We start from the raw sequence: 26234 nt of genomic DNA on the forward strand, positions 1-26234 counted from the left end.
GGGCGCGCGAACACACGGCCCGCCCCACTGGTGACCGGAGCCGCTGCGCCGGGTCCACGGGGTGGGCGAGGGACGCCGGCCGGGGTGGGGTGGCCGCCCCGCTTGGCGTCCCTCGTGGCTTGGCGTGTGGCAGGGGATGCCAAGTGACACTCAACCCCAGAGTTCATGCTTGTGAACTTCTTGGGATTCCCCTGAGGAACGAGAGGCCGTTGGCCACCTAACCAAGGTTTCCTTCAGTTGCCGCCGGGTTACTGTTTCCTCAGCACTTTAGTGGCCCGGGGAGGCCACTTACAGGGGCCTAGAGCTTGTTCACCCGGAGAGGGAGGTCCTCGAGGCTCCTTGCCCCCAGCCACCCTTGGCCGAGCCCCGGCGCTTCGGTCCTGCCCGCAGGGGCGGCGCGCTTTCTAGACAGGCAGCGCCTTGGCCACCTGGTAGGGCTGGGTCGCCTAGCAACGGCGGGGTCCTTCCAGGCTCCGCGGCGCTCCGGGCCTGCGGGGGAGAAAACGGCCGCGGAGGGCGCTGGGGGCCGGTGGCGGCGGCGCGGGAGGCGGTAACGGGACGGCGACGCGGGATTGGCGCGCCTGGGGATCCGGCCTCTGCATCTGACTGGAGATGAACACGGCCGACAAGGCCCGGGTGGGGCCCGCGGCCGACGGGCCTGCGCCGCCCGAGGAGGAGGAGGGCGAGGCGGGCGGGAAGGGGCCGGCGGCGGACGCGACCCCCGGGCCCAGCGCCGCGTTCCGCCTCCTGGTGACTCGGCGGGAGCCGGCCGTGAAGCTGCAGTATGCAGTGAGCGGCCTGGAGCCTCTGGCCTGGTCCGAAGACCACCGCGTATCCGTGTCCACGGCCCGCAGCATCGCTGTGCTGGAACTCATCTGCGACGTGCACAACCCGGGCCAGGACCTAGTTATCCACCGCACCTCAGTGCCCGCCCCTCTCAACAGCTGCCTTCTCAAAGTAAGCCATCCCGGGCCCCAGCCCGGGGCTCTCCTCCCGGCCCTCCTCCGCGGGTCCCTGGAGAATCCCGGCCCGCGCCTAGTCCGGGGATTCCCCTCTTCGCCCCCAGCACTGCGGGGTTAAGCAGCTAGGGTCGCCGTAGCTGAGAAAACAAACACAAAACCTTGCAGCTATTGTCCCCAATGTCCCGGGTCACGCACCCCCTCCCGACACACACATATTCTGGTAGGTCCCCTCGAGCCAGGTCTCCTTCGCCCCAGCATCTGGCCGGCTGCTGGCACTGATTACTTTGCATAGTGGGCGTTCTGAGACTCCACCCCCTGTTGACCCTACCCCAGACCTGCCTTTGCCTCTGCTGCTATTGTCTGGGACGGACTCCCCGAGGCCCTGGGCTGGCTTTGTTTACTGCGATGTGCCTTCCTCCTGCTCGTTTTGCTTTGGAGAAGAACACTTAGTCCTTTCCATTGTCGTAACATTCCAGCGACTTTATTATGAATGGTTCTCACTTTAGATGGGCAAATACTGGATCCTGCAGTTTGTACTCCACCTTAATAGCTAAAAATCTTCAGGATGTAGAAGAAAAAGTAAAACTTCGGGAAATAAACGCAGTTGTTAAACTTCAAGTCCAAGGTCTCTGTGTAGATGTAGTGCTTTCAGCTCAGATAAACTAAGTTTGCCTTCAGAAATTTAGGGCTCCTAAAGTTTTGCTGTTTTAATATCATTTTCAAGTTAATTTTTTAAAAGTAGTAAGCCGTAACGTTTGTTTTAGTGGTTTAGAAGTGCAGTATAAAAACTTTCGGTATTTCATTGAAAGGTCTGTATGCATATATATGATCTATCAAAGTGTATATTCACTCATTCAGTAAATATTTAAATACCACTATGTATCAGCTAGGCTTTGACTTGGGTCTGATACTTAGCAGTGCACAAAACAAAGTCCCTGCCCTCATGGAGCTTACATTCTTTTTAGGTACATGAATAAATAACACTGTTTTATCGGGTAGTGACAAGCCCTATAAAGTTACATACCTATTTTCAGAGACCATATTTACATGAAAGTAAAGTTTACAAAACAAAAACGATTACTCTGCACAGCTATTTTAAATGTGAATCAAATTTTAAACATACAACTTGGTGTTGAATTAGATCATTGGTAAACTTGTATGACTAAGCCCTCTAAGATCTTGGAGAAGATGCGAACAAATTGGTTCAAACATAAATAAACTGGGGACAGATACAGTTGATGCTATGAAATTGAGAAACACTGAAGGAGGGAAGCAGAAGAAGGGGGTTTTAAAAGATGCATCCTCTGCTGAAAAGGAACTTACTATTTCTAAGGATGGTCATATGTACATGAATTAGAGAAATGTTAAGTATGTGTGTCAGTACAGTAGATATTTAATACTATTGCAGAGAGAATTGAAAGAAAGGAAGGGCTTGTGAGGGAGGCACTTCATCAGGGAAGTTCATTTGGTGGCAAATCTGCAGCAGTCCTGAAACAGGTCGTGTTGGGTTGTAAGAGGAAGGAAGGAAAGTGTCATCCAGGTGGCAAGAATGAGGTGTCTATGTCATGTACATACATATTTGAGTCATGAACATAATTTACTATTTTGGGTGTAAAAGTAATGATGAATCGAGTGGCTGTTCTAAAGTCAGAGAAAGTAAGGTGAAGTCAAAGAAAGTAAGGTGAAATCAGTCTGAGGAAGCTGGCTTCAATCTAGAAAGCCCTGAGGTGATGTTAAAGTTTCATAAGCATGGATTGACCTGGTATGGTTCAGGAATATGAATCTTGTTGGACTACAGGGAAGAAAATGACTATTGGGGTCAGTGTAAAATAGAGGTTAGGAGACTGGGCTTTAGCACAAGATAGCAAGATAGGCCTATCTATAAAATGGGATAATAAAACCTACCTGGTTTAGACTTTCTGGAAGATTAAATACATATGTAGATATTTATATGTGTACACACATAAACACACATTAATTACTTAGCACAGTTCCTGGAACACTGTAAGTGCTCAAGGTAAAAACATACAGTCATACAAGTATAAAGGAATAGGAGCCTGGATTAATGCTATGGCTATGAATATGAAGATATCCATAGTATTCTCATAAAAATGTGACTCCATCATTGGTTCTACAACTGTCTAAGAAGTATTAGGATATCTTTATCTCTCTAATAGTAGATAGTTTGCCTGAAATAATGGCATCTTCCCCTTCTAGTCTGTTCTTTGTTTGGTATGTGCATCATACAAACTATCAATTAGCAAGTAGACTGGGACTGTCTGGTGAATGAATGCTGAGTTGTCCCTGCAATTCTGAGAGACCCCTGGCATAGTGGTAGGAATGTAAAAAAGTCTGTATCAGTACTTTGATGACTCTATCCATTGACAGTCCTTGGAGATTGTAATCTACTCAGTGCTGTCCAGCTTGCCTTTGCTCTAACAAAAAGGAGGGACATTTCTGCAACCTGGACCACAGTTTTAGTGTGTAACACTGCTAGAAATCTAGCTGCTAAACCTCTTTGAAGTTTTTGCTCTATGACTCTGTTATTTAGATTGTGAGTTTTCTTTCAGGAAAATATGCAGTTATATAATAGTTCACATATCCACTGTTCTCAAGTAGCTATCCTGGGCACTGAAGTTATGTGATATAAAGATAAATGATATAAATCTGAAAAGCAATAAAATAGTAATTTAAGAGTAAGTTGCGAGGATTTCCAGTCAAGGTGGCAGAGTAGGTAAATGCTGTGCTTGCCGCCTTTCAATGGCCACATCAAAATTACAACTAAACTACAAAACAGCTATCATTCAGAATCCCCTGAAGTCTAGTTGAACAGAAGTCCTACAACTAAGACATACAGAAAAAGCCACCTCGAGACTGGTAGGAGAGGCGGAGATGTTGAACGAGCTGGTCCTACACCTGTGTGGGGCGGTTAAAAATCAGGAGAGATATCTTGGTTGCAGAGGTCTCCCTGGAGGAGTGTGGGATCCCAGCCCCACCAGGCTCCCCAATCCGGGGTTCCAGTGCCAGGAAGAGAAGTCCTTACAACTTCTCGCTGTGAAAACCAGCAGAGATTATGGCTGAGTGAGATGGAAGGTGGCTACAGTGCGAGGTGCTCCTCTTAAAGGGCCTACACACTGACTTACTCTCTAACGGACTCACGCATTCTGAGCTCCAGCTCTGGGGTAGCAGCTCGAAAGGCACCAGGGACACACGGGGAGGAACTGAATTGTCTGGCCCTAGGGTGAGGGCTGGAGGGGCGGCTTTCTCCGAGACAGAAGTGCTGGCAGAATCCATTATTTCTTTGTTGAGCTCTCCCTATTCCCAGCTTGCAGACACAGGCTTCTGCCATATCTGAGAGTCCATCCATCTGGCTAACACTTCGCCCTGCCTTGGTGATTCCCTGAGACCCCGCCCCAACCAACTTGCAGGCCCACCCAAGTCTCTTCCAGTGGCTTTTCCATGCAAATGGCCCATCTTGGCCCATGCTACAGACTTTCCTGAAATCTGTCAAAGGTTCACCAAATCAAACAAGCAGCATCTGGCCTCGGCAAGCCCCGGACCTCTTGCTGAAAGCAGCTGGGCTTGGTTCACAACTTAGTCTCTTCCAGGCACCTCCAAGCCCAGCAAGGGGGCTGCCATCTGCAGATTGGTTTGTGGCTCATGCCAGGTGGCCCCAGGCAGGGCACAGGCTGCAGCTGAACTTGGCCTGTGGCAGGGCCCCTCACAGGAGGCCCTGAGACCAGCATGCCTGGTGGTTGGCTTCAGACCAAGGCACAGCATCACCTAGCTGCCTCCTCAGGCAACACACCCAAAGGACAGACTGGGCAGGCACCAGAGCCCTGCTAAAGCGAATCCTGCTTCATAGGGTCAGCCCCTGCACAACAGCTCCTCCACTGTAGTCACAGCCAGTCCTAACAACCAGTCAGCCCAAGGGTCAGTCCCTCTTACTGACGTGCAAACAGCAACCAAAGCTCAACTACAACAGAAGGGCACATACAACCCACACAAGGGACACCTGGCTCAGGTGACCAGGGAGACTGTGCCATTGGGCCCCACAGGACACCTAGTATATAAGGCCAGTCTACTAAGACCGAGAGATATATCAGCCCTACCTAATACATAGAAACAAACACAGGGCAGCAGTCAAAATGGGGAGATAAAGAAGCATGTCCCAAATGAAAGAACAGAGCAAAGCTCCAGAAAAAGAACTGAACAAAATGGAGATAAGGAAGCTACCAGACACAGAGTTCCAAACACTGGTTATAAGGATGCTCAATGAACTTAGGGAAGAGTAGATGAACTCAGTGAGAACTTTAACAAAGAGATAGGAAACATAAAACGAGATGAAAAAATATATAAAAAAGAGCCAGTTAGAAATGAAGAAGACAATAACTGAAATGAAGAATACATTAGAGGGAATCAACAGTAGATGAGATGAAGCAGAGGATAGAATCAGTGATTTAGAAGTTGAGGTAGCAGAAAACACTCAGAACAGCAAAAAGAAAAAAGAATCCAAAAAACTAAGGAGAGTTTAATGGGACTCTGGGACACCATCAAGTGTACCAACATTTGCACCATTGGGATACCAGAAGGAGAATAGAGACAGCAAGGAACTGAAAACCTATTTGAAGGAATAATAACAGAAAACGTCCCTAACCTGGTGAAGGAAATAGACATACAGGCCCAGGAAATGCAGAGAGTCCCAAACAAGATGAACCCAAGGAGGCCCACACCAAGATACATCAAATTAAAATGCCAACGGTTAAAGACAAAGAGAAAATCTTAAAAGCAGCAAGAGAAAAGCAGTTAGTTACCTAAAAGGAAGCTTCCAGAAGACTATCAGCGGATTTCTCAACAGAATCTTTGCAGGCTGGAAGAGATTAGCACAAAATATTTAAAGTGAGGAAAAACACGGACATACAACCAAGATTACCCAGCAAAACTCATTTAGAATCTAAGGACAAAGAGCTTCCCAGACAAGAAAAAGCTAAAGGAGTTCAACAACACCAAACCAGTATTAAAAGGAATGTTAGAGGGCCTTCATCAAGAAAAAGAAGAAAGAAAAAATATGAATAATAAAATACAATAGCTATGAGATCTGACAATTAAGTTTGCAGACTTGCCACCATGCGCTTACATTGGCAGCACAGTACAAACAGCTCGGGAAGGTTTCATAACCTTGGTATATCTGTCTCAGCTGTGTTCGTGTCAACGAGTGGTGGTGTCTTGCTGAGTGGCATTCATTATTGCATGTTTTGTTTGCCGTCGCGAGAATGTCTGGGCTTGAATTAGAGCAACAAACAAACATTAAATTTCTTGTTAAACTTGGCAAGAGTGGAAGTGAAATCAGGGACATGTTAGTCCAAGTTTATGGGGATAATGCCATGAGGAAAACGGCAGTGTACAAATGGATTAAACATTTTTCTGAGGGGAGAGAACCCGTCACTGATGAAGAGAGCTCAGGGTGGCCAGTAACGAGCAGAACTGACAAAAACATTGCAAAAATTCATCGAACTGTTCATCAAAATTGTCGGCTGACTGTGAGAAGCATAGCAGACCAAGTGAACATCAATAGAGAAACAATTAGGAAAATCTTAACTGAAAATCTTGGCATGAGAAAGGTGTGTGCAAAAATGGTCCCGAAGGAGCTCTTGCATCACGACAATGCACCAGCTCACATGGCACTGTGTGTGAGGGAGTTTTTAGCCAGTAAACAAATAACCTGTATTGGAACACCCTCCCTACTCACCTGATCTGGTCCCAGTGACTTCTTTCTTTACCCGAAGATAAAGGAAATATTGAAAGGAAGACATTTTGATGACATGCAGGACATCGAGGGTAATACGAAGACAGCTCTGATGGCCATTCCAGAAAAAGAGTTCCAAAATTGCTCTGAAGGGTGGACTCGGCACTGGGATCGGTGCATAGCTGCCCAAGGGGAGTACTTCGAAGGTGACTGTAGTGATATTCATCAATGAGGTGTGTAGCACTTTTTCTACGATGAGTTTGAGAACTTAATTGTCAGACCTCATATAGATGCCAATGGTGGGAGCCCCGTGCCCCCTGATGCCCCAGAGTGTAGTAGATTCCAGAGACTCCATCCTGGGCCACACAGGTCAACATTACTTTAAATGTAAATGGATTAAAGCTCCACTCAAAAGATAGGGTGGCTGGAATGGATAAGAAAACAAGACCACTGCATATGCTGCCTACAAGGGACTCACTTCAGATCGAAAGACACACACAGACTGATAGTAAAGGGATGGAAAAAGATTCATAAAAATGAAAACAAACAAACAAAAGCTGGAGTAGCAACACTTATACCAAACAAAATAGACTTTAAAACAAAGACTGTTTTGTATTAAGAAGAGACAGTGAAAGACCCAGTAATCCCACTTCAGGGTATTTATCTGAAGAAACCCAAAACACTACTTTGAAGGTACATGTGCATCCGTATGTTCACTGAAGCATTATTTACAATAACCAAGGTGTGGAGGCACCCCAGGGGTCCATCACTGGATAAATGGATAAAGAAGAAGTGGTCCATACATACAGTAGAGTATTACTCAGCCATACAAAAAAAAAGAAATCTTGCCATCTGCAACAACCTGGATGGACCTAGAAGGTATTGTGCTGAGTGGAGTGAGTCAGACAGAAAGACAAATACCTTAAGATTTCACTTATATGTGGAATCTAAAGAACAAGGTAAACAAAGCAGAAACAAACTCATAGATACAGAGAACATTTTGATGGTTGCCGGCTAGGAAGGGTGTTGGGGGGGTAGGTTTAAATGGGGAAGGGATTAAGAAGTACATATTGGTAATTACAAAAGAGTCATGGGGATGTAAAGTTATAGCATAAGGAATATAGTCAATAGTATTTTAAAAGCTATGTATGTATAGTGTCAAATGGGTACTAGATTTATCAGGGTGATCACCTCGTAAATTACATAAATGTCTAATCACTATGTTGTACACCTGAAACTAATATGGTATATCAACTGTTGAAAAATAAAACCATTATTAAAAGAATAAATTGCAATTTTCCTCCCCATTGGACTGCTGATTTAGTGAATCACCTAGTTGTACGCAGTTCCAAATTATAATGTACGTAAAACTGTTTTTATTGTGTCAGTCGTTAGGAACATTAATATCAGTGCCATCAAGGACATCGAGTTAGTCACTATTACCCGTCTTTGGAATCACATTCCTGCCCTCGGGAAGCTTACTGTCTAATAGCTTCAAATGAGTTTTTGTTTGTTAGGTGCTTATAAAGGATGCAGCAATTAGTAGTAATAGTGGCCTACTGCAAACAGGATAGTATATAATTAAACGTTTGGCTAGGGGCTGGCCTCTGGGAGCTGGGCTCCTAAGCGGTCTGTTGTTTGGGCATCTGAGTACTTATTTTAATTTGTTAACTAGTTTTGTGATACGGAGAATTGGAGGGAGGTGTAGTAGGCTCATTCAAGCTAAACATATTACAAATTACTGCCCAAAAACATGAGGAATTTTCCGACTGGTCCAGATCCATGCTGCTTTTCATCCTATCAGGGATTCTTCCTACAATCAGTGGGACCAAGAGTTGCTAGAGATACATTTATTTCATCCTGTGCTGCTGCTTTGGGTTACAAAGTCTGTAAGTTTACTTTTAATTCTATAGTCGTTTTTATTTGTAGTGAATTTGCCTATTCTGATTTACAATATTATAGGATTTGGTGAACAATTTTATATTTACCCTGCATTTTATATACTTTTATTAGGTCTCATTAACATTTACTTAATCTTCAGAGTATTAGTAATCATCTTAGCTAATATTTATTGAGCCCTATTAATGTATGCTTGACATATATTGACTTATATAACCTTCCTGATTCTATGACACACGTACTATTGTTTTTTCTTTGCAAGTGAGAAAATTAGGGGCAGAGGTTTTGTTCAGGGTCACAGACCTAGTGTGTGATAGAGCCAGGGTGTGAACCTAAGCAGTCTGGCCTCAGAGCACAGATTTTCAGTCATTTTGCTGGGCTTCATTATGTCATATTTTAAATTATATCTAGCCATGCAAAGCTCTGGGCTTTGATTAGCATTATTTTATCAACAGACTAGCCACCCACACCTGTAAGTAGAATTCCAGTCTGTGTGTCTCCAGCATGTCTGTAAGTGTATCCGAGAAACTACCTTAAATGCCTTTCTAAAATCAAGATATATGCCTAAGACACCATTTCCAGAATATTCTTTTAGATGACACCCCCCAAAAAAAGGTTGTATTTTTTTTTAAAGCATGGATAATCTGGTTCGTACGACTCTAGGATAGCTCCCTGACAGAGGCATTTAATATGCTCCTGTGACTCTCGGGGGAGTGATGTACAGCCGTCGAACTCTCGTTCAGGGGTGATGCAGGGGCGCAGCGTTCTGTGTGACACACTTTAGGAAGAGTTAGTCATCTGATCCATCTGTTGGACAGCTGTAGGTCTGCCTTTCGTTCCATATGCTTATTTACTCTGCTGTGGAGCGGTTTCAGAAAAAAGAATAAATTCAAAATTTTCCAGTTGTCCTGTGCTAGTTTCTAATGGTCACAGCTGTCTACACAAACCGTTCATTGGTTAATACATTAAAGAATTTTATTTCCTATCAGGCTTAATGGTCTGTAGTTTTTGTTAATCTAGTCAGCATTTGGGGAATATTTTTCGAACTGTTTGTTGCCCTCTGGCTTTCTAACCCATCCCCAGTTGCCCGAGCTTTACCAAGGAATGTAGTTAGTGGTTCTGCGTTCAACACCTTCCTCCAAGTTCTTTCCGTGTCCTGGAGTGTAATTCCTCTGGGCTTGGGACTCAAACTCATTTAAAATGACTTTTATTATATCTGTATATGTCTTAGGCTTGAATTCCTTTTTAATCATGTTTTTCTACCCTTCCCAGTTTGTAGATCAGCTTCTATTTAAAAGGGGATTGACGCTACAAAAGAATGGAAAGTTTCTGCTTTCTTTCTCTGGTATCCGTTTCTCTACCACAGTGGGTCAAGTCCTTTCTTCTTGCTTCAGACATGACAGAAACCATATTTTAGTTGACCTCTGTTTTTTTCTCGGCTTTGGGCTGCCTGGCTATTTTCTTACGGCTCTGGCCCACTTTCTTTTGGTCATTTAGTTCTTCCTCCATCTTTAATGTTCCTTTAAAATCTTTTTAAAGAGCTTGCCATCGTACGGGTAGGCACTAAGTAAATAGCACTGCTGATGTATGTAACAGACTTGGAGGAGGGAGCGATGAATGAAAGCTTTACGGGTCTCAGGAGGCCTGGTAGGACGGGTGGGACTGGATAGAAGGAAAGAGCTTTCTAGGCAAGAGAGACAGGGAAGGCAGGGGCGGGAGTGTTCGGGGAACGGCAGGTACTCTGATTGGAGTGGACAGTATAGAAACAGTGGGCAAAGCGTTGGAATTGGCTTTCAGCATAATTTGTAAATGAAATTTCAGATCGAAAACTTAAAGTTTGTATGTACATTGCCAAGCTATTATAAAAGTCCAAATACCTAATTGTATCAAAGATGTATAGTTTTGTGAATTTTAACACCTTCATTGTTTTGTGACTAATTTGGCTAAATGCTCTGTTGACTCTTAAGAATTAAGTACACCTCTATCATCCTTACGCTTATGTCAATTCTAAGAAGAAGGTGGGAACCACGTTATGAATAATGAGAACATTTATTCTGATCCTTTAAAAAAAATCGCCATTTCTGAGTAAATGCTCATTTAGTTTTGGACATGTACTTCATCTTTTAAATACATGTCATACTGAAATTAACAGAACCAATGCAAAATTACTGTTTATGTTAATGTGAACCAGTGAATGTACTCGAAGTAATATAAATCCATTTCTAGAGAGAAATATTTGTCTGATAGTTTTTATACCGCTTCTTTTCAGGTTGGCTCAAAAGCAGAAGTCGCTGAGTGTAAGGAGAAATTTGCCACCTCTAAGGACCCCACCATCAGTCAGACTTTCATGTTGGATAGGGTGTTTAACCCTGAGGGCAAGGCGTTGCCCCCAATGAGAGGATTCAAATACACTAGCTGGTCCCCTATGGGCTGCGATGCCAACGGCAGGTGCCTCCTGGCCGCGCTCACCATGGACAATCGCCTGACCATCCAGGCCAACCTCAACAGACTGCAGTGGGTCCAGCTGGTCGACCTGACTGAGATTTACGGAGAACGTCTTTATGAGACCAGTTACAGGCTCTCTAAAAACGAGGCCCCGGAGGGGGACCTGGGGGATTTTGCTGAGTTCCAGAGGAGACACAGCATGCAGACCGCAGTCCGAATGGAGTGGTCGGGCATCTGTACCACCCAGCAGGTCAAGCACAACAACGAGTGCCGCGACGTGGGCAGCGTGCTCCTGGCAGTGCTCTTTGAAAACGGTGACATTGCCGTGTGGCAGTTTCAGCTGCCGTTTGTCGGCAAGGAGTCCATCTCCTCATGCAACACAATTGAGTCGGGAATCAACTCGCCCAGTGTCTTGTTCTGGTGGGAATATGAGCACAATAATCGGAAAATGAGCGGCCTCATTGTGGGGAGTGCTTTTGGGCCTGTGAAGATCCTCCCCGTCAACCTCAAAGCGGTGAAAGGCTATTTCACATTAAGGCAGCCTGTGGTCTTGTGGAAGGAAATGGACCAGTTGCCTGTGCACAGCATCAAGTGCGTCCCGCTTTACCACCCGTACCAGAAGTGCAGCTGCAGCTTAGTGGTGGCCGCCCGAGGGCCCTATGTGTTCTGGTGTCTGCTTCTGATCTCCAAAGCGGGTCTGAACGTGCACAACTCCCACGTCACGGGCCTGCACTCGCTGCCGATTGTCTCCATGACCGCCGACAAGCAGAATGGGACCGTGTATACCTGCTCCAGCGACGGGAGGGTGAGGCAGCTGATTCCCATCTTCACAGACGTCGCGCTCAAGTTCGAACACCAGCTGATTAAACTTGCAGACGTGTTTGGCTCCGTGAGGACGCACGGGATCGCGGTGAGCCCCTGCGGCGCGTACCTGGCCGTCATCACCACCGAGGGCATGGTCAACGGCCTCCATCCCGTTAACAAGAACTACCAGGTCCAGTTTGTCACTCTCAAAACCTTTGAGGAGGCAGCTGCTCAGCTCCTGGAATCTTCTGTTCAAAATCTCTTTAAGCAGGTAGATTTAATAGACCTCGTTCGCTGGAAGATTTTAAAAGATAAACATATCCCTCAATTTTTACAAGAAGCTTTGGAAAAAAAGATTGGAAGCAGTGGGGCCACCTATTTTTGGCGCTTCAAACTTTTCCTCCTGAGGATTTTATATCAGTCAATGCAGAAAACCCCTTCAGAAGCCTTGTGGAAACCCACCCATGAGGACTCAAAAATCTTACTCAGTGACTCGCCTGGGACGGGCATTGCCGAGGATGAACAGCAAGACGAAGGCACATCCTCCAGACAGGTGAATAAGCCAGGCCTTCAGGAGAGGAGCAGAGAAGGGGACCCAGAGGACCCCACAGATGACACCCTGACCCAGTCTGGAGACGCGGGAGGCCGGGAGCCAATGGAAGAGAAGCTCCTTGAGATCCAAGGGAAAATCGAAGCTGTGGAAATGCACCTGACCAGGGAGCACATGAAGCGAGTCTTAGGAGAAGTGTACCTGCACACCTGGATCACAGAAAACACCAGCATCCCCACCAGGGGCCTCTGTAACTTCCTAATGTCCGATGAAGAGTACGATGACCGAACGGCACGGGTAGGTGTTCACAAAAACACTGAGACCGGAAAGCCTGCTTTCTGGGTGAGAAAGAAACGATCTAAACTGAATTTCTAAAGCTCAGCTTTTGCTTTGACATTTGTTTCGGTAGTTGGTTGGCACAAAGTGCTGGAGAATAAATAGGAAACACGGGCCCGTGCAGAGGACACGTTCCTCTCCCACCAGATATTTCAGTTCGTCCTTTCACTGTGGCCGTGAATGATATGCAAGGTTTGTAAGATGAAATTTCCAGGCTGATGACGAGCTCAAGAGGCTGCCTCGAGGAGCGTAGGATGTGACCGGGCAGTCACAGGCGCGGACGTGTGGCCCCCGCACTCCAGTCCCTTGCTGTTTGCAAAAGGTTTTCTTTGGGGGTGGGGGGAGGGTGGGAAGGGGAAGGTTGGGGGAGGGTGTTTCCATTTGGAAGGACTTGAGAAGGTCTTCTGATTTAGTCAAGAAGGGCGTATAAATAAACAGGAATTACTCGTGTTGCTTTTACAAAAATTGGGTATGATCTATATTTTCGGATTAGACATATTATACTGTGTTATCTAAAATGTATGCCACAATTCAAGTTCCCTGACAGAACATTAGGCTTCCAAGCCCCGGGAAACACTGCATACTCCACACTCGTCTTAAAGGTTCCCCGTGCACGTGATCCTTCTAAGGGTGCTGAGGACTCCTACATAAGAGGATCCTTCTTAACTTTGGGGAGGTCATGTTACCCAGACTTATTGATCAGGGAGCCTGTCTTTGAGGTAACAGCTGCTTGAGGAACTTGTGTTACAAGGAACATACTGTATACTAAAATATTCAGAACCACAAAAGCCTATGTTCCTTTACACCTCGAAGACCGATGCTTCTTCCACGGCCTAAAGCCTTACTGACAATATTGATGGAAGTTCAAATATTGTTATCCCTCATTTAGAGCATTCATAGCCACTTGTGGCACTTTCTTGTTGGAGAGCCTGACAGAGAGAATGTATGTGCACCCCTGAAATTACTGCCCATGCGATGTTTGCAGTGATCTCAAGACTAGTTAAGATGTATCCTTCACGAAACTGACTTTTCATTTTTGCTAGTCAACCTTTAAACATTGTTTCATTGTGGTCTGCTTGTGTAGAGGTGTGTTCTGGTTATCAGTGTCTCATAGGACCTAGCAGGGATGTTACAAGCCGGCGAAATGTAACAGAACCATTTTAGAAACTATGTAATGGAGTTTGGTCCCTAATGGTTTAGAGTAATTGCCCGGATGCTGCATGAGGTGGCGCTACGTTGGACCGAGTTACGTGGTTCTAACAGGCCGTTTAAACGGAGAAGCTTGGACCTCTGCCCATCTATAGCAACTGAATTTTGATTGAAAACGATGCATTTCATGTCTTAATAATCCCACTCTATGCATAAAATGAACCTCTTTGAACCTAGTGCGTTGGTTTACTAGTAATGACAGATTCTTCCTGAGACTCGCCCCGTGGAGAACTGGCACGTAAAGTCAGACCCGCGGTTCTCACCATCTCTCCCCAGCCCACGCAGCATTTTAAGACGTTTTTTCTGATTGTTCTTGCCCATAGATGTATTGTGTATCTGTTTATGTGTGATATGTATATCTGTGCTTTCTTTATACATTAAAAGGGTAAGCATTTTTTGTCCCCCAAGAACCACGGTTTGCCCCCTTGGAAGGAATGTCACCACCGTTGAGGAGGCATGAGTTAAAGTAACGCAGTTGGGCTTGCATGCCACCGGCTCCTGGGAGCAAGAGAAGCGGTCCTTCCCGTGTGACGTCTGCGAGTGTGGCCAGGGCAGGGGGCCTTCTGAGCAGAGTCTGTCCCCATCGGGGTGCTCGGCCTGTCTAGAAAAGGCAGGGTGGTCGACCCTGCTGTACGGGACCATAAATAGAGGTCTTAAGGCCAACAGGTACTGGGCTTTCAATCTGTAGTTGGATACAGAACAGGTAGGCTACCCCCGTGGGCTGTGAGGACAGCCGTCCGAACTTCAGGGCAGTGACCTCAGTGAGAGGCAGGCTTAGAGGGCTTCCGCAGGAGCCGTCGTGGAAATGGATGGACGGCTTCAGAGGCCATTACCTGCTGGTAAGGCAAGCGGTCGTGCGCCATCCAGGGATGTAGCCAGTGAAGGCTCTTCAGCAACATGATGAAGTCGATAAGTGTGTTCTAGCCTTTCATTTTTAAAGTCGTAGAATCCTAATAGACGAAGCAGAACAAAGTGAAGCTGAAAGTGGGGCAAGGCCTTTGCCAGCCCGCCCTGTGGACCTCTTCCCACCTGCTCCCCACCCCCACGTGGGCCTGCCGAGCCTCTGCTTGGGTCCGTGGGTCTCCGGCTCAGGTCACTAGCCTAGGCCGGTCATGGGTCTCTGGGCCATCAGAGGGAAGATTACTAGTTTTTAATCCTGATTAGCTTTTTCCTTTGTACGCCTTTCTTGAAGAATAGACATTTGTACAATTCTGCATAGTTAGTATTTGACGTAATATTTTGCCCATAGAGATGAGGCTTTTCCTTCTTAAAGTCAAAATATTTTAAGTAATATCTAAATGCTTTGTCTTCTAACAGAACTCTGAAGTCCTTGTTTCAGAAGCAACTAAAACAAGGCAAGTAACAAGATCTTGGTTTTCAGAGCGGTTTTGTCTTTAGCGGTTATAGGTCACCCTCTGTCACAGGGTCCCTGAATGAGTGTTTTGCTCAGGCAGTTGGCACACGTTGGAGGCCTTTTCACTTGGCAGACGGTGTGATGGAAGTGCAGCGCTGCGGCCTTTCCTTCTCCTGAGTCTGCAGGCTTTTCCGCACGGAGCCCGTCACGCTGCCCTAACATACATGGCCGCTGCTTTGTCTTACCAGGTGCTCATTGGACACATCTCGAAGAAGATGAACAAACAGACCTTCCCCGAGCACTGTAGTTTGTGTAAAGAGATCTTGCCGTTCACGGATCGCAAACAGGCGGTGTGTTCCAATGGCCACATTTGGCTCCGGTAAGCCCTCGGAAGTCACACCCGCTTTTGCTCAGTTTTCGGTTGTGTCTGGCAGCAAGCACTACACATCAAGTGTTTATCCAAAATGGGTGTTGCCGTGCCGTTAGATTGGACAAAAGCTGCCATTATTCAAGCTGGTACGGCCTTTTTTCTTCAGCCTGTCTAAAGCAAGACGCCTTTAAATGACAGTTTTTTACTGCTTGATACATGGGAGTTTAAGTAGCCTTAAATTTTTAAAAATTATTACAAAAGTAATACCTGTCACAGTTAGTGAAATGTAAAAGTGCTTATGTACTCTTTTTGTTTAACTTCATAATAAAAATCTCCCTCTTCTCCCCTGATTCTCCCCACTCCTCTCCCCTCAGCTTCCTCCCTCCTCCCCAAAACACTTTCATCCCCCCGACTTCCTGGGCACAGTCCTACTGCTTTTCTTTCTGCCTCGTTCTTCGTTGTCTGCTTCTCCTGGACGTCCATCTTTGGACCTGTTTTTCTTCTGTCGGCACCCCCTTAGCGGTTATATATGGTCTGTACACTGGTGACGTAAACGTACAGCTTTAGCCTGAATTTCTCCCCCTCGCTTCATACTTAGAATACATATCTAACCATCTGCTCAGCGTATCTGTTTGCAAGTTTTGTAGGCATTTCAGATTTGAGTCCAGCCTTTCTCCCTCCCATGCTGGTCCGAGACACCATCATCTCTTGCCCGGATTATTATAGTTACCTGGGCTTCCTGCTTCCGTCCTGGTTCCCTGCAGTCTGCTCTCAGTACAGCCATGGTGGTGATCCTGGTACGGCTTCGTCAGGCCATGTCCCCCCACTGCTCAGCCCTTTTCCATGGCTCCCCATTCCTGATGAGGAAAAGCTCAAGTCCTTTCTGTGATGAAGATGCACAGCCCGGCCCTCATCCCGTCTCTGTCCGTGCGCATCTCCTGCGTTTCTCTGTCCTCTCACGTCTCCCCAGATGCACTGGTCCCACTGTGCTCGGGGACAGAGGCACCCCTGCCACTTGTGGGCATCTGCAGGGGCCGTTCTCTCTGCCGGGAATGCTCTTTCAGCAGGTGGCCTCGGGGCTCGCTCAGGTGTCCCTTAGTCCGTCAGGCCTTGTGGCCACACTACCTGCTGACACTCCTCTCCCAGTATTCTGCATCTCTTTCCCCTGCTCTTTTCCTCCCTAGCAATTTACACCATTTAACATGTTACAGTTTTCACGTTTTTCCCTTCTCTCCTCTGGAATAGAAAGCTCCATGGGCACAGGGAGTCTTGTTGTTTTGTTCATAGCTGTTTCTAAAACAGTGCATGGACCGGATAGGCACCCACTTCAGATTTCAGTTCATTTTTAACAGACACAGGGCTGTGCTGCACACACTCCCTGAACAACTGGCCGCTTCTCTTACCGAAACACGCTGTGGACACTTGTCCACGTCAGTCCGTAGCTCCCCGCCTTAGCGGCTGTGGACTTGTGCCCTGTGTGGATGTGCCATGAAACTCCCCTGGGGATGGAGATCTCGATTCGTTCCACGTTTTACTGTGTTCCTATTCCTTTTCTAATTTAACTGTTCGGGCTTTTTCTAAGGGAGAGCAGGAAACGAGCTGGCAGTGGTAATAGCGGGCGGCATGTGTGCAGAGCCGTCCGTGTGGCAGGCTGTTCTGAGGGTGCCAGGTCCCGAATTCCTGCAGCCTCTCCACAGCCATGACGGTGGCACTGCCATTATTCCGTTTTTACAGATAGAAACGGGCACCTGGGGAGGTTCACTAATTTGCTCCAAGCCACACAGGTGGCTGGTGACAGAGGCAGACCTGGCATTCTGGCTCCAGAGTTCACGTGTGTAACCACCACGCATTATTGTCTCACATGGGTTCTTTCACCAAAATGAGTTTCAGTTTTACTGATTGAAGTTAGTGCCAGAACACCCCGTGTCCTGCTCCCAGTGAGGGGGGGCTTGCTCTCCCTCGGGGGTCATCTTCCTTCCGAATGCCCAAGTCTTCACTCAGAGCGAACCTGCTTGGAATCTCTTCCTCCCACACCCCCTCCTCCTGGGTTTCTCTGCTCCTTGGCTGCTCAGCCTTCGAGCTGTTACCTCGGGCCAGCCTTCCCCGCGGAGCCTGGGGCCCTCCCGTCCCATCGCATTTCCGCCGTCCCCGACCGGCCGGCAGCTGCTCAGTGAAGGGTCAGGGATGGAATGGAACCTGTGGATGCTCGTTCTTGTCCCTTCTTTTTTGCACATTGATTGTGTCTTCTGTATCAGTATCTTCAGGTTTTCCTCACTGTGCTGTCAGGTTCTTACACCTGATTTTATAAATCACTCATGAGTCATTTTCACTAGAGTACGTCAGTTTTTTTTAATATACCAAACATTCAAAGTACAGTCAGGTGTGGACAGACTAGATTCTTTCTGAGTGCAGCAAACACAGCAGGGAAGAAGCTGCAGCGACTGGATTAGAAACCACGTCTCTTGGCTTCCCTTACTCTGTGGGTGGTGTCGGTCTGGGCAGCTTGGCTGTGACAGGAATACATTGTGGCCATGAATTTGGGGACAGTTTTTGCCCTTTACTTCCTCACTGTGTGGTTTGGGAATAACCGTCTGTGGTGAGTTACCGTCCACACTGCTGCTTTCCAGGTGTGGGTGGAGCTGATGATACCATCTGGCTTCTTTCAGGTGCTTCTTAACCTACCAGTCCTGCCAGAGTCTGATATACAGGAGGTGTCTGCTGCATGACAGCATTGCCCGCCACCCCGCCCCGGAAGGTGAGTGCTGCCCCGGCTTGGCGGGTGAGATGGCGTGTGCCGGCCCCGGGCCAGTGCCCTCCGGAGCAGGCTTGTCCTGCTCTTCCCAGTACCGTCACGAAGCCACACGAATTAAAAATGGTAACTGGAAGCTGTCATGTTCCAGTATATAGTGCATTTTAGTATGAGTACGTTGGCTGTTCTGTCACTGCAAACAAATTAGTCATTCAAAAAAATGGCAGCGCTTGCTGCACTTGGCGTATGATTATATTTGAATGAAAACGCTGCAAATTCTAAGTATACAAACATAGTGCTAAGCCGGTCACGGGAGGCATTCTTCCAGGAGCCATGGTGGGGGACTTTTTCTGCTTGGTCTGTATTCTGATGTCCTGGGAACAAAGCCCACTTTTCTGCGAGAACTAGTTGGAAACCAGGTCATCGATGTGGGCAAGGGCTTAGTGACGTGAAGAGACATGAATGTCAGATTTAGGGCCTGAGGGTCATGAACGTCACACTCTAACCAAACGAGCTACCTAGACCCACGCGTGTACAATTACATACATGTTTGGGGGAATCTGGTCTCAAGGAAGTAAAACAGAAAGACCATTCTACATACAACTACACCCTTTTTCTTGATTTTTGATCTTAATTGGCTGACGCGCTCTAATTCTGAGAAGTTGGTGTGTTGGCAGCTTGTGTTCTGTCCTAACTTTCTATTACAGAAAATGCAATCTTAAACAAAAGGAGAGAAAAGAGTATAATAAGCCCTCAGGTACCCATCATTCAACTGCAGACATCGCCAGCTCACAGCCTTTTATGTTTCATCCCTCGTCACCCACCCACGCCCTTCCTCTTACTGGATTACTTTGAAACAAATTTGAGGGGATTTATAAACAGCCACTGCAACTGAAAATTAGTATACTTTTTAGGCATAAAATGAGGAGAAGATTGAAACAAATTAAAAACGCATGCCCACGCCTGCCAGGTGACTTTGGGTTGAGCCATATATAGCTCTTGGGAAGAACAAGACTCTGTGGAGTCTGGAGAGTAGTGAGAAGAGCATTTCACAGACAGGGAGGGTTTTAAAGGGGGAGAAGGTACTGCCCCAATGTTGCCACATTTTTCTTTTTCCATGTAATGCATTTTAAAAAACTTACTAGTACTTCGATTTTTTTTTTCCCCTTTTTTCCGCCTCCCCCCACCCCTACTCCAGTTCAAGCCGTTGTTTCTCAGTCTGGTTGTGTAGGACACAGTGCCCTGGCCCATGCTAGTATTACAAGCCTTACGCTCCCCCCGGCTGAGGCAGTCGGTTGCCGGTCCTCGGTCGGCCGCTCACAGCAGCTCATGGCAGCTCTCACCAGCTGCCAGCCACTCACGCTGGCTGCCAGCTACTCACGCTGGCCACTGGCCACTCATGGCGGCACACGGTAGCCCGCGGCAGCACACGACAGCCTACAGCAGCTCACACCAAGCTCCGGCTGCTCACGGCAGCCCAGCTCCAGGGAGAGCCATTGTTCACAATCTTAGCTATAGAGGGTGCAGCTCACTGGCCCATGTGGGAATCGAACCAGTGACCTCGGCGTTAGGAGCATGGCGCTCCAACCACCTGAGCCACCAGGCCAACCCCAGTACTGTGATTTTATGAGACTATTTTAGCATTAATAGTGTATGAAGGTTACACTCAGAAAAACACAGTCCTTTAATTTGAGTAAATTGAGCTTTATGAAACACTCACTCAGTTCCTTATCTTCCTGTTTCATTACTGACGGATGGAGATCCCATGGCACACTTAGCTCTGGGAGCCCCAGGTTTAGTTAGTCCGGCCGCTTGTAACGTTGGCGTGAGGTGCTTTGTCCAGGATGCCGAGCAGGACCCCAGTGCCCGTCTCTTGCCACTGCAGTCCATCCTCAGCTCATCCCATTGGCTGCCTTTTCTGAAGCTAACGCTTGACACACTTGTGTTCCTTTTGCAGATCCCGACTGGATTAAGAGATTACTGCAGAGCCCCTGCCCTTTCTGCGATTCTCCTGTGTTCTGAGCGTCAGTGGTGGGAAGATGCGAAAGGGCGTGTGCTCCGCTGCAGAAAACCGCTCCAGCCCGAAGAGGTGGGATGTGCTGGAAGCAGGGCCCTCACTCATGCAGAGCCTCTTCATGATTGTAAGCAGAGCCCTGGGAACTCATTTCAGAAGTGCACTGTGACCCAGGACTAAGGGACGGAACGCAGAGATTGAAGTCGTTCAGAGGTGGATGGTGGCCCACTCCTCACCCATTGACGAATGCTCAGTTTTCAAGTGTCTTCACTGAAGCCCTGTCGTTTCTAGGAACAGAAAGACCTCTTCTAGAGAGTTGAGACAAGGGCCTGGCTGGGCTGAGTTAGGCTTCAGTCCTAACCTTGGTCTGGAATTGCCTTTTGGCTCCAAAGAGCTTCAATTACCTGGTCCGTGGCAGTCAGTGTACCAGCAGCAGATATTAAGTGTCTGAACGCGTGGGACCGTTTTGTTCTCAGTAAGCGCTGCAGATCTGTATCCCCCAATTCTTGTTTTTCCTGCATATTGAAAACATTTTCCTAAAACTATATTTTTAAGAAGCTGAAGCCAAGACTAAAACTGGTTTTAATGTGTCAAAAGGTCAGGTGACTCTTGTAAGTTAATAATTGTGACAGTTTTAATCCTTTTCCCACGTCACCCGATTTCCTGCCCCAACTCCTAAATATTTATAAGGATGTCAAGTACTCCGATCGCCTGTGTCTTGTCCCCGCTTCAGATTTAACTGTGATACCCTCAATGAGTTATTGTACATAGAAGAAAAAGAATATTTTCTCCTTTTAGTATTAAAACTTTCAGTATTTTTAATGCTGACATTTCCAGACATTTCATTTATATCCGGTATAGGAGTGCAGAGTCTACCTAGAAGCTTCCAGAAAGAGACGGCCACTCAGAGGGGCAGACACTTGCGCTCTGGTGCTCCAAGGGTGTGCAGCTTAGTGGGCAGAGCTTGGGACTCCTCTCTGCAAAGGCTCTTGATATTTATCATACAGGTATTTTCTGGGGGCTGTTAGGAGATGTTAGATGTTCATTGCTATTAAACCCTAAAGTAAAAAATAGACATTCTGGAGTTACAGTGTTTGGGGATTTTTAAATAAGTACCCTAGGGATTGGTGCTGCAATGTACACATTTTAAATGGTGCGTATTTCTGGGAAGTTGGATGGGAAGTACAAAATGTGAAATTCTAACTCAGCTACATGCTATCTATTTTGCCTTCATTTTAACAGTTTCCTGCTTTTATTTTGTATCCTTAGTGACATTTCGTCCTCACTTTGGAAATACTTGCTATTTGGGTAACACTGTAACAGAAACATACTACACACTTGTGTTCGTGTTTCTTCTGTTTGTGTGGTGAGTGGGGACAGAGCCCCAGCAGGCACTTCCAAACAGTCTGCATTGAAATGTCTTTTTTTCCTATTCATAATTTTGTTTGTCTCTAATCTTTACGTGTTTGCTGGTGTCCTCTGCTCCTCTCTCTCACTTTGGCGGTAATTTCAGTAGCGTTCATCCAGACTTTAGGATCCGGTCTGTTAAACTGATTTTCAAGAAGGAGAACCGGTGGGCACTGAAATCATGAATAACGCAAGTCAGAAGGTTGTGTAGTTGCAGTTGTTTGTACTGGTCACTGTTTCACTTTACAATAAATATGACAGTAAGTTTGGGATTGTGTCAGGGAATTATTGCAGTTTTAATCATGGAAAACTTAGTTTCGCTTAGTTTTTTGTTCCTAATCAGCAGTCAGCAGTTGATTTGTTCTCTTTGGGGAATATTGTGCTGCTGCCATTCTAAAACTTACACTGTTTTTATTTAAAGCAGTTGTGCGTTCAACCTTGGTGCCATCAGCACCACGCTCCCACCAACGGAGCTAACCGGCCACCCCAGCATGGCAACTGTTTCGCTAGAACATGGCTTCTCTCTGCAGGGGGCTGGCCCCCGGTGGCGTTCTAAACACTGAAAGCCCACCAGCCCAAAGTCCTGCACACCCATTTGGGAGGCCTTCCCCCTTTTCCTGCCCCGCCCCACCCATGGAGGTTCACCCACTGACCCATGAGAATGGAAGGTTCTGTGTTAACGGCAGCACCACAGACAGTGAGTGCGGTGCACGCTTTCACTAGGGCTCAGCATTCCTGACGGCAGTGGTGACCAGTGAAACCTTGCAAAAGTGGGTAAGACCAGGCATCTTCAGACTAATTGCCTGTCCGAGTTTAAACGTGAGATCCTCATGATATCCTCGCTGCCTTCCTGACATTTGCCTGATCTAGTGGATTTCAAGTGTATTTCAGCTGTCACTGTAATAACTGTTTCAGGAAGGGCCGATGGAGGTGATGTATCTGCACTGCATTGAAGCCCGGGGCAGAGTCTATACAATGAGACCTTTTAAGCTACAACACGGTTGCATTTTGGGAGTCTGATATCCACACCTGTGTCACATTTTCTCTGCCTGGGGTTAATTTGTTCCTATTATTCCAGATCAGAAATTGATAGCTTATTATACTTGATATTTATTCTGAAATCCTCCTGTGTCCACCATCCAGATTTCAAGCAATCTCTACCTACTATTATATCTGCCAAAACTACCAATTATTTTTCAATGTCACAAGTTATTAGAACCACTGGCACAGCTCGTAGTTGAGTGTGACATTTTTCTGCTTCTCCCTCTAAGAAGTTTTTGTGAATGTTACTGTTGAATGTTACTGTGTAGGTTAGACCTACCGTGTTTCCCCGAAAATAAGATCTAGCCGGACAATTAACTCTAATGCGTCTTTTGGAACAAAAATCAATATAAGACCCGGTCATATATTAGATAAGACCGGGTCTTATATTACTCTTTGCTCCAAAAGACACATTAGAGCTGATTACCCTGCTAGGTCTTATTTTCGGGGACACACGGTATTAGAATTTCACAGATTAAAAGAATGTTAAAGGAAATAATTAAAAATTAAAATATATTTTGTTGTAATCATCATGGTAGCAGATAAGGTGCGGAAGAAATCGATGCCTACCGGGGCTTGTTAAGAGGAATCGGTACTGGTTTTATGGAGTACCTGCTCCCGCAGCAGCAGCCCCCCTGCTGTGGAGTTTGGTGAATCCCTGCAGTTCTTGGAACGAAATCAGGAATTCCGGAATTCCCGTCACTGGTTGACTTCCCCAGGGTCCTTGCATCCCGTTGGCTCCCTCCCTGCCTTCCTACCTACCTCTCTACCTGCCTCCCTATCTCTCTCTCGCTTTTCCTTGCCAGACAGGTCCTCTTGGTTTCCAGTCCTTTAGTTCTCCCATCTTTAGGACCCATTCACAACTAACAGGTTTCATGCCTGAAAGAAAAATTGATTAGTGATAAAATTCCTAAAAGCTACATCACATACTGGGTCTCCCTTCCTAGAAGTAGTTTTTCTTTCTTTTAGTTCCGTGTTAACCTGGTGAACTGTATCTGGTTTCCTTCGCCGCTCTTTGTAATTTCTCTGTCAGAGTGTTCAGTAACTTTTGGCTGGACTTTGGGGGAGAGTATGCTAGATTGGAGTTCCTTGCCCCACCCCCCCCCACCCAACGAATATTATTCTTGACAAGGAAAAATTCTGGTTATGACTATGCTGAATGGGTTATGTTATATTCAAAGTCAGCAGACCGAAATTTTTAAGGGAAAGGTGTATTCTGCCCTTTTTTCTTTCTAGAGATTGGGCAGCACAAACAGCAAGACACGTAATGAACATCTTTCCTATTAGCCCACAGGGACTGCTTGCAGGCTGCATGGCTTCGTAATTCATTCAGAATACATCTCTGTGCTCTGAGACCACCCTTCAGGGGCTGGTGGCGTGTCGCCGCAGGGAGCCTGCGGTGTCTCAGGAGTCAACCCTTTGTCCTGAAGGTCGTCAGACTTTAAACATGCCTCTGACATGTCTAATCGACGTGAACTGCTTTCCCTTTAGTTACTGGTGGGAGTAGCAGCTGCAGCTTCAAGCAATTTAGACTGTGTCTCAAGTCCCAGCTGTTGAACTTGAACTGTTCTTTCTTGAAGCTGGAAGAGGCTTCTGGAGTTAAGATCTTCATGTCTGCTAACATGGCGTCTGCTATTCAGACAGATTATAGAGCATGTGACATTTAACTGTCTCATATGGAATGAAGTCAAACTGGCAGAATATAGAGTTGCTTCTAGTGACCTGAAGTCCTGTAGCATCTCAGTCCCGATGAAACAGCAGCTTTGCAGAGGTGACGGTCACTCGTGTCCAGGGCACAGATGTAAACCAGGGCCAGGCCCGCCAGCTGGGCAGAGTCTGGAGGATGGCAGCAGCCTCTCGCGAGCATAGATGGAGTTTGTTTTAAGACGGGGCTGTATCTGAAAACTTGGTGTGGGAATCCACAAATTTAACAGGGAACGACTGTTTATAAAGACGTCCTGTAAAGACGTTAATCCTTTTGGTATATGAATATTTCTCCCCCAACCTCTTTACCAAATTAGGTTTTTCTTATCTTGCCTTTTCTTTGAGTTATAACTGTACTCTAGGGGCTTAGTATACGAACCAAGGTCCTAGTCAGTGAGTTTATTTAGAGCAATAGTATATGTGGTGTTTTCATTCATTGCAGGCTTGGGAGGAGTTGAAAAACGGAAGGCTGAAACTCTCAGACTGACAATATTGTAAATCGGTCGGGTAGAATTAAATTTCAGAACTCGAAATTTTACGTTGATTTCTAAGGTAAAATTTGCCTACCTCTCCATCATGAAATCCTGTTACTGTCTTAAAAAGATCCTATAAAGTGGTCATATTGGACAACGTAAGAAGCTGTGATGGCTTTGAGGCATGTCATACTTTATGAGTTTTACATTTGGCGAACAGACTGGCAGGGTGTAGGGTATTTTGTTTTGTTTTGGTACTAATGCAGAATTAAATGCAAAAATGAATTATGTCTTTTTCGAGACTTTGATTCCAATGTGTACTTTAATGTATGAAAGGAAAATGAACATCAAACTTGTTTATACAGAAATCGGACTGTATAGAAAAACAAGTCTGTGTTGTGTATAGTGATACATATTTTGTTTACCCAATGCCTGTGCTAATCTTTGTGCTTGGCTTTGAATTTATGTATGTTTACATATGACTTTTTTTTGAAATGAAACGAACAGGCATCTAAAAACTTAAGGTTATAAAAAGGAGGTGGTTTTTAAATTTTTGCCATTGGTTTAGGTGGCATGTTGTAGACTTTTAGTGTTTAAATGAAATAACCAAGAATAAGAACACATTTTGCTTGGAGTATCCCCATCCAGAAAAGCCAGCTGCCTTTCTCCACTGTATATATGTACATAGTGTTCAGTATTAGATTGTAAGCTCCTCAAGGGCAGGGACTGTGTTTCTTCTCGGTAGTTCCCGTGGCACCTAATGTCAAGTGCCTTGCACAGAGTAGGTGCTTGTAACGTGTAGGATGAGTGAGTAGCTTCCTGCCACCTTGAAGATGAAGCATGGTTCACTTTTTCCATTGCGTTCTAACTGCAAAGAACTAATGACCAGGGGAGGGTCGATTTCTTTCTTGAGTTGGAACTGAGCTTGGGTTGGACCTGACTATGCCATATCCTTAGACTATCGAGCCTTCTTTTCCTGATGATAACATACCAGTATCCTGAGCTTTTATCTAATATTAGGGCCGAGGCTTCTGGGAACGTTTGAAGTGGGGAGAATTACAGAGAACATGACATGGGAATTTTGAGGGTGTTTGTCAGTGTACAGCCCTGTGGGGCAATTTTATTTTAGTTATTAGTAAAAAAAAAAAGGTTAACAGATCGTCTGTTTCTT

General features: G+C 46.1%; 1 protein-coding gene across 1 annotated transcript; it reads left to right on the forward strand.

Annotated features, from left to right (window-relative positions):
* Positions 1-406: 406 nt before the first annotated feature.
* On the forward strand, positions 407-23217 carry GTF3C4 (general transcription factor IIIC subunit 4). Its single transcript, XM_033122296.1, has 5 exons — positions 407-957; positions 10877-12703; positions 15554-15684; positions 18342-18430; positions 20382-23217. The coding sequence occupies exons 1-5, from the start codon at positions 613-615 to the stop codon at positions 20444-20446; spliced, it is 2457 nt and encodes an 818-aa protein (XP_032978187.1). The 5' UTR covers positions 407-612; the 3' UTR covers positions 20447-23217.
* The last annotated feature ends 3017 nt before the right edge of the window (positions 23218-26234 follow it).

This window comes from Rhinolophus ferrumequinum, chromosome 12, assembly GCF_004115265.2.
Source record: "Rhinolophus ferrumequinum isolate MPI-CBG mRhiFer1 chromosome 12, mRhiFer1_v1.p, whole genome shotgun sequence".
NCBI lineage: Eukaryota > Metazoa > Chordata > Mammalia > Chiroptera > Rhinolophidae > Rhinolophus > Rhinolophus ferrumequinum.

Coding starts and splice junctions, on each gene's coding strand:
- GTF3C4 (XM_033122296.1), top strand. CDS start 613: ATGAACACGGCCGACAAGGCCCGGGTGGGGCCCGCGGCCGACGGGCCT. Junction 958..10,876: donor TCAACAGCTGCCTTCTCAAA/GTAAGCCATCCC, acceptor GCTTCTTTTCAG/GTTGGCTCAAAAGCAGAAGT. Junction 18,431..20,381: donor CCGCCACCCCGCCCCGGAAG/GTGAGTGCTGCC, acceptor TTCCTTTTGCAG/ATCCCGACTGGATTAAGAGA.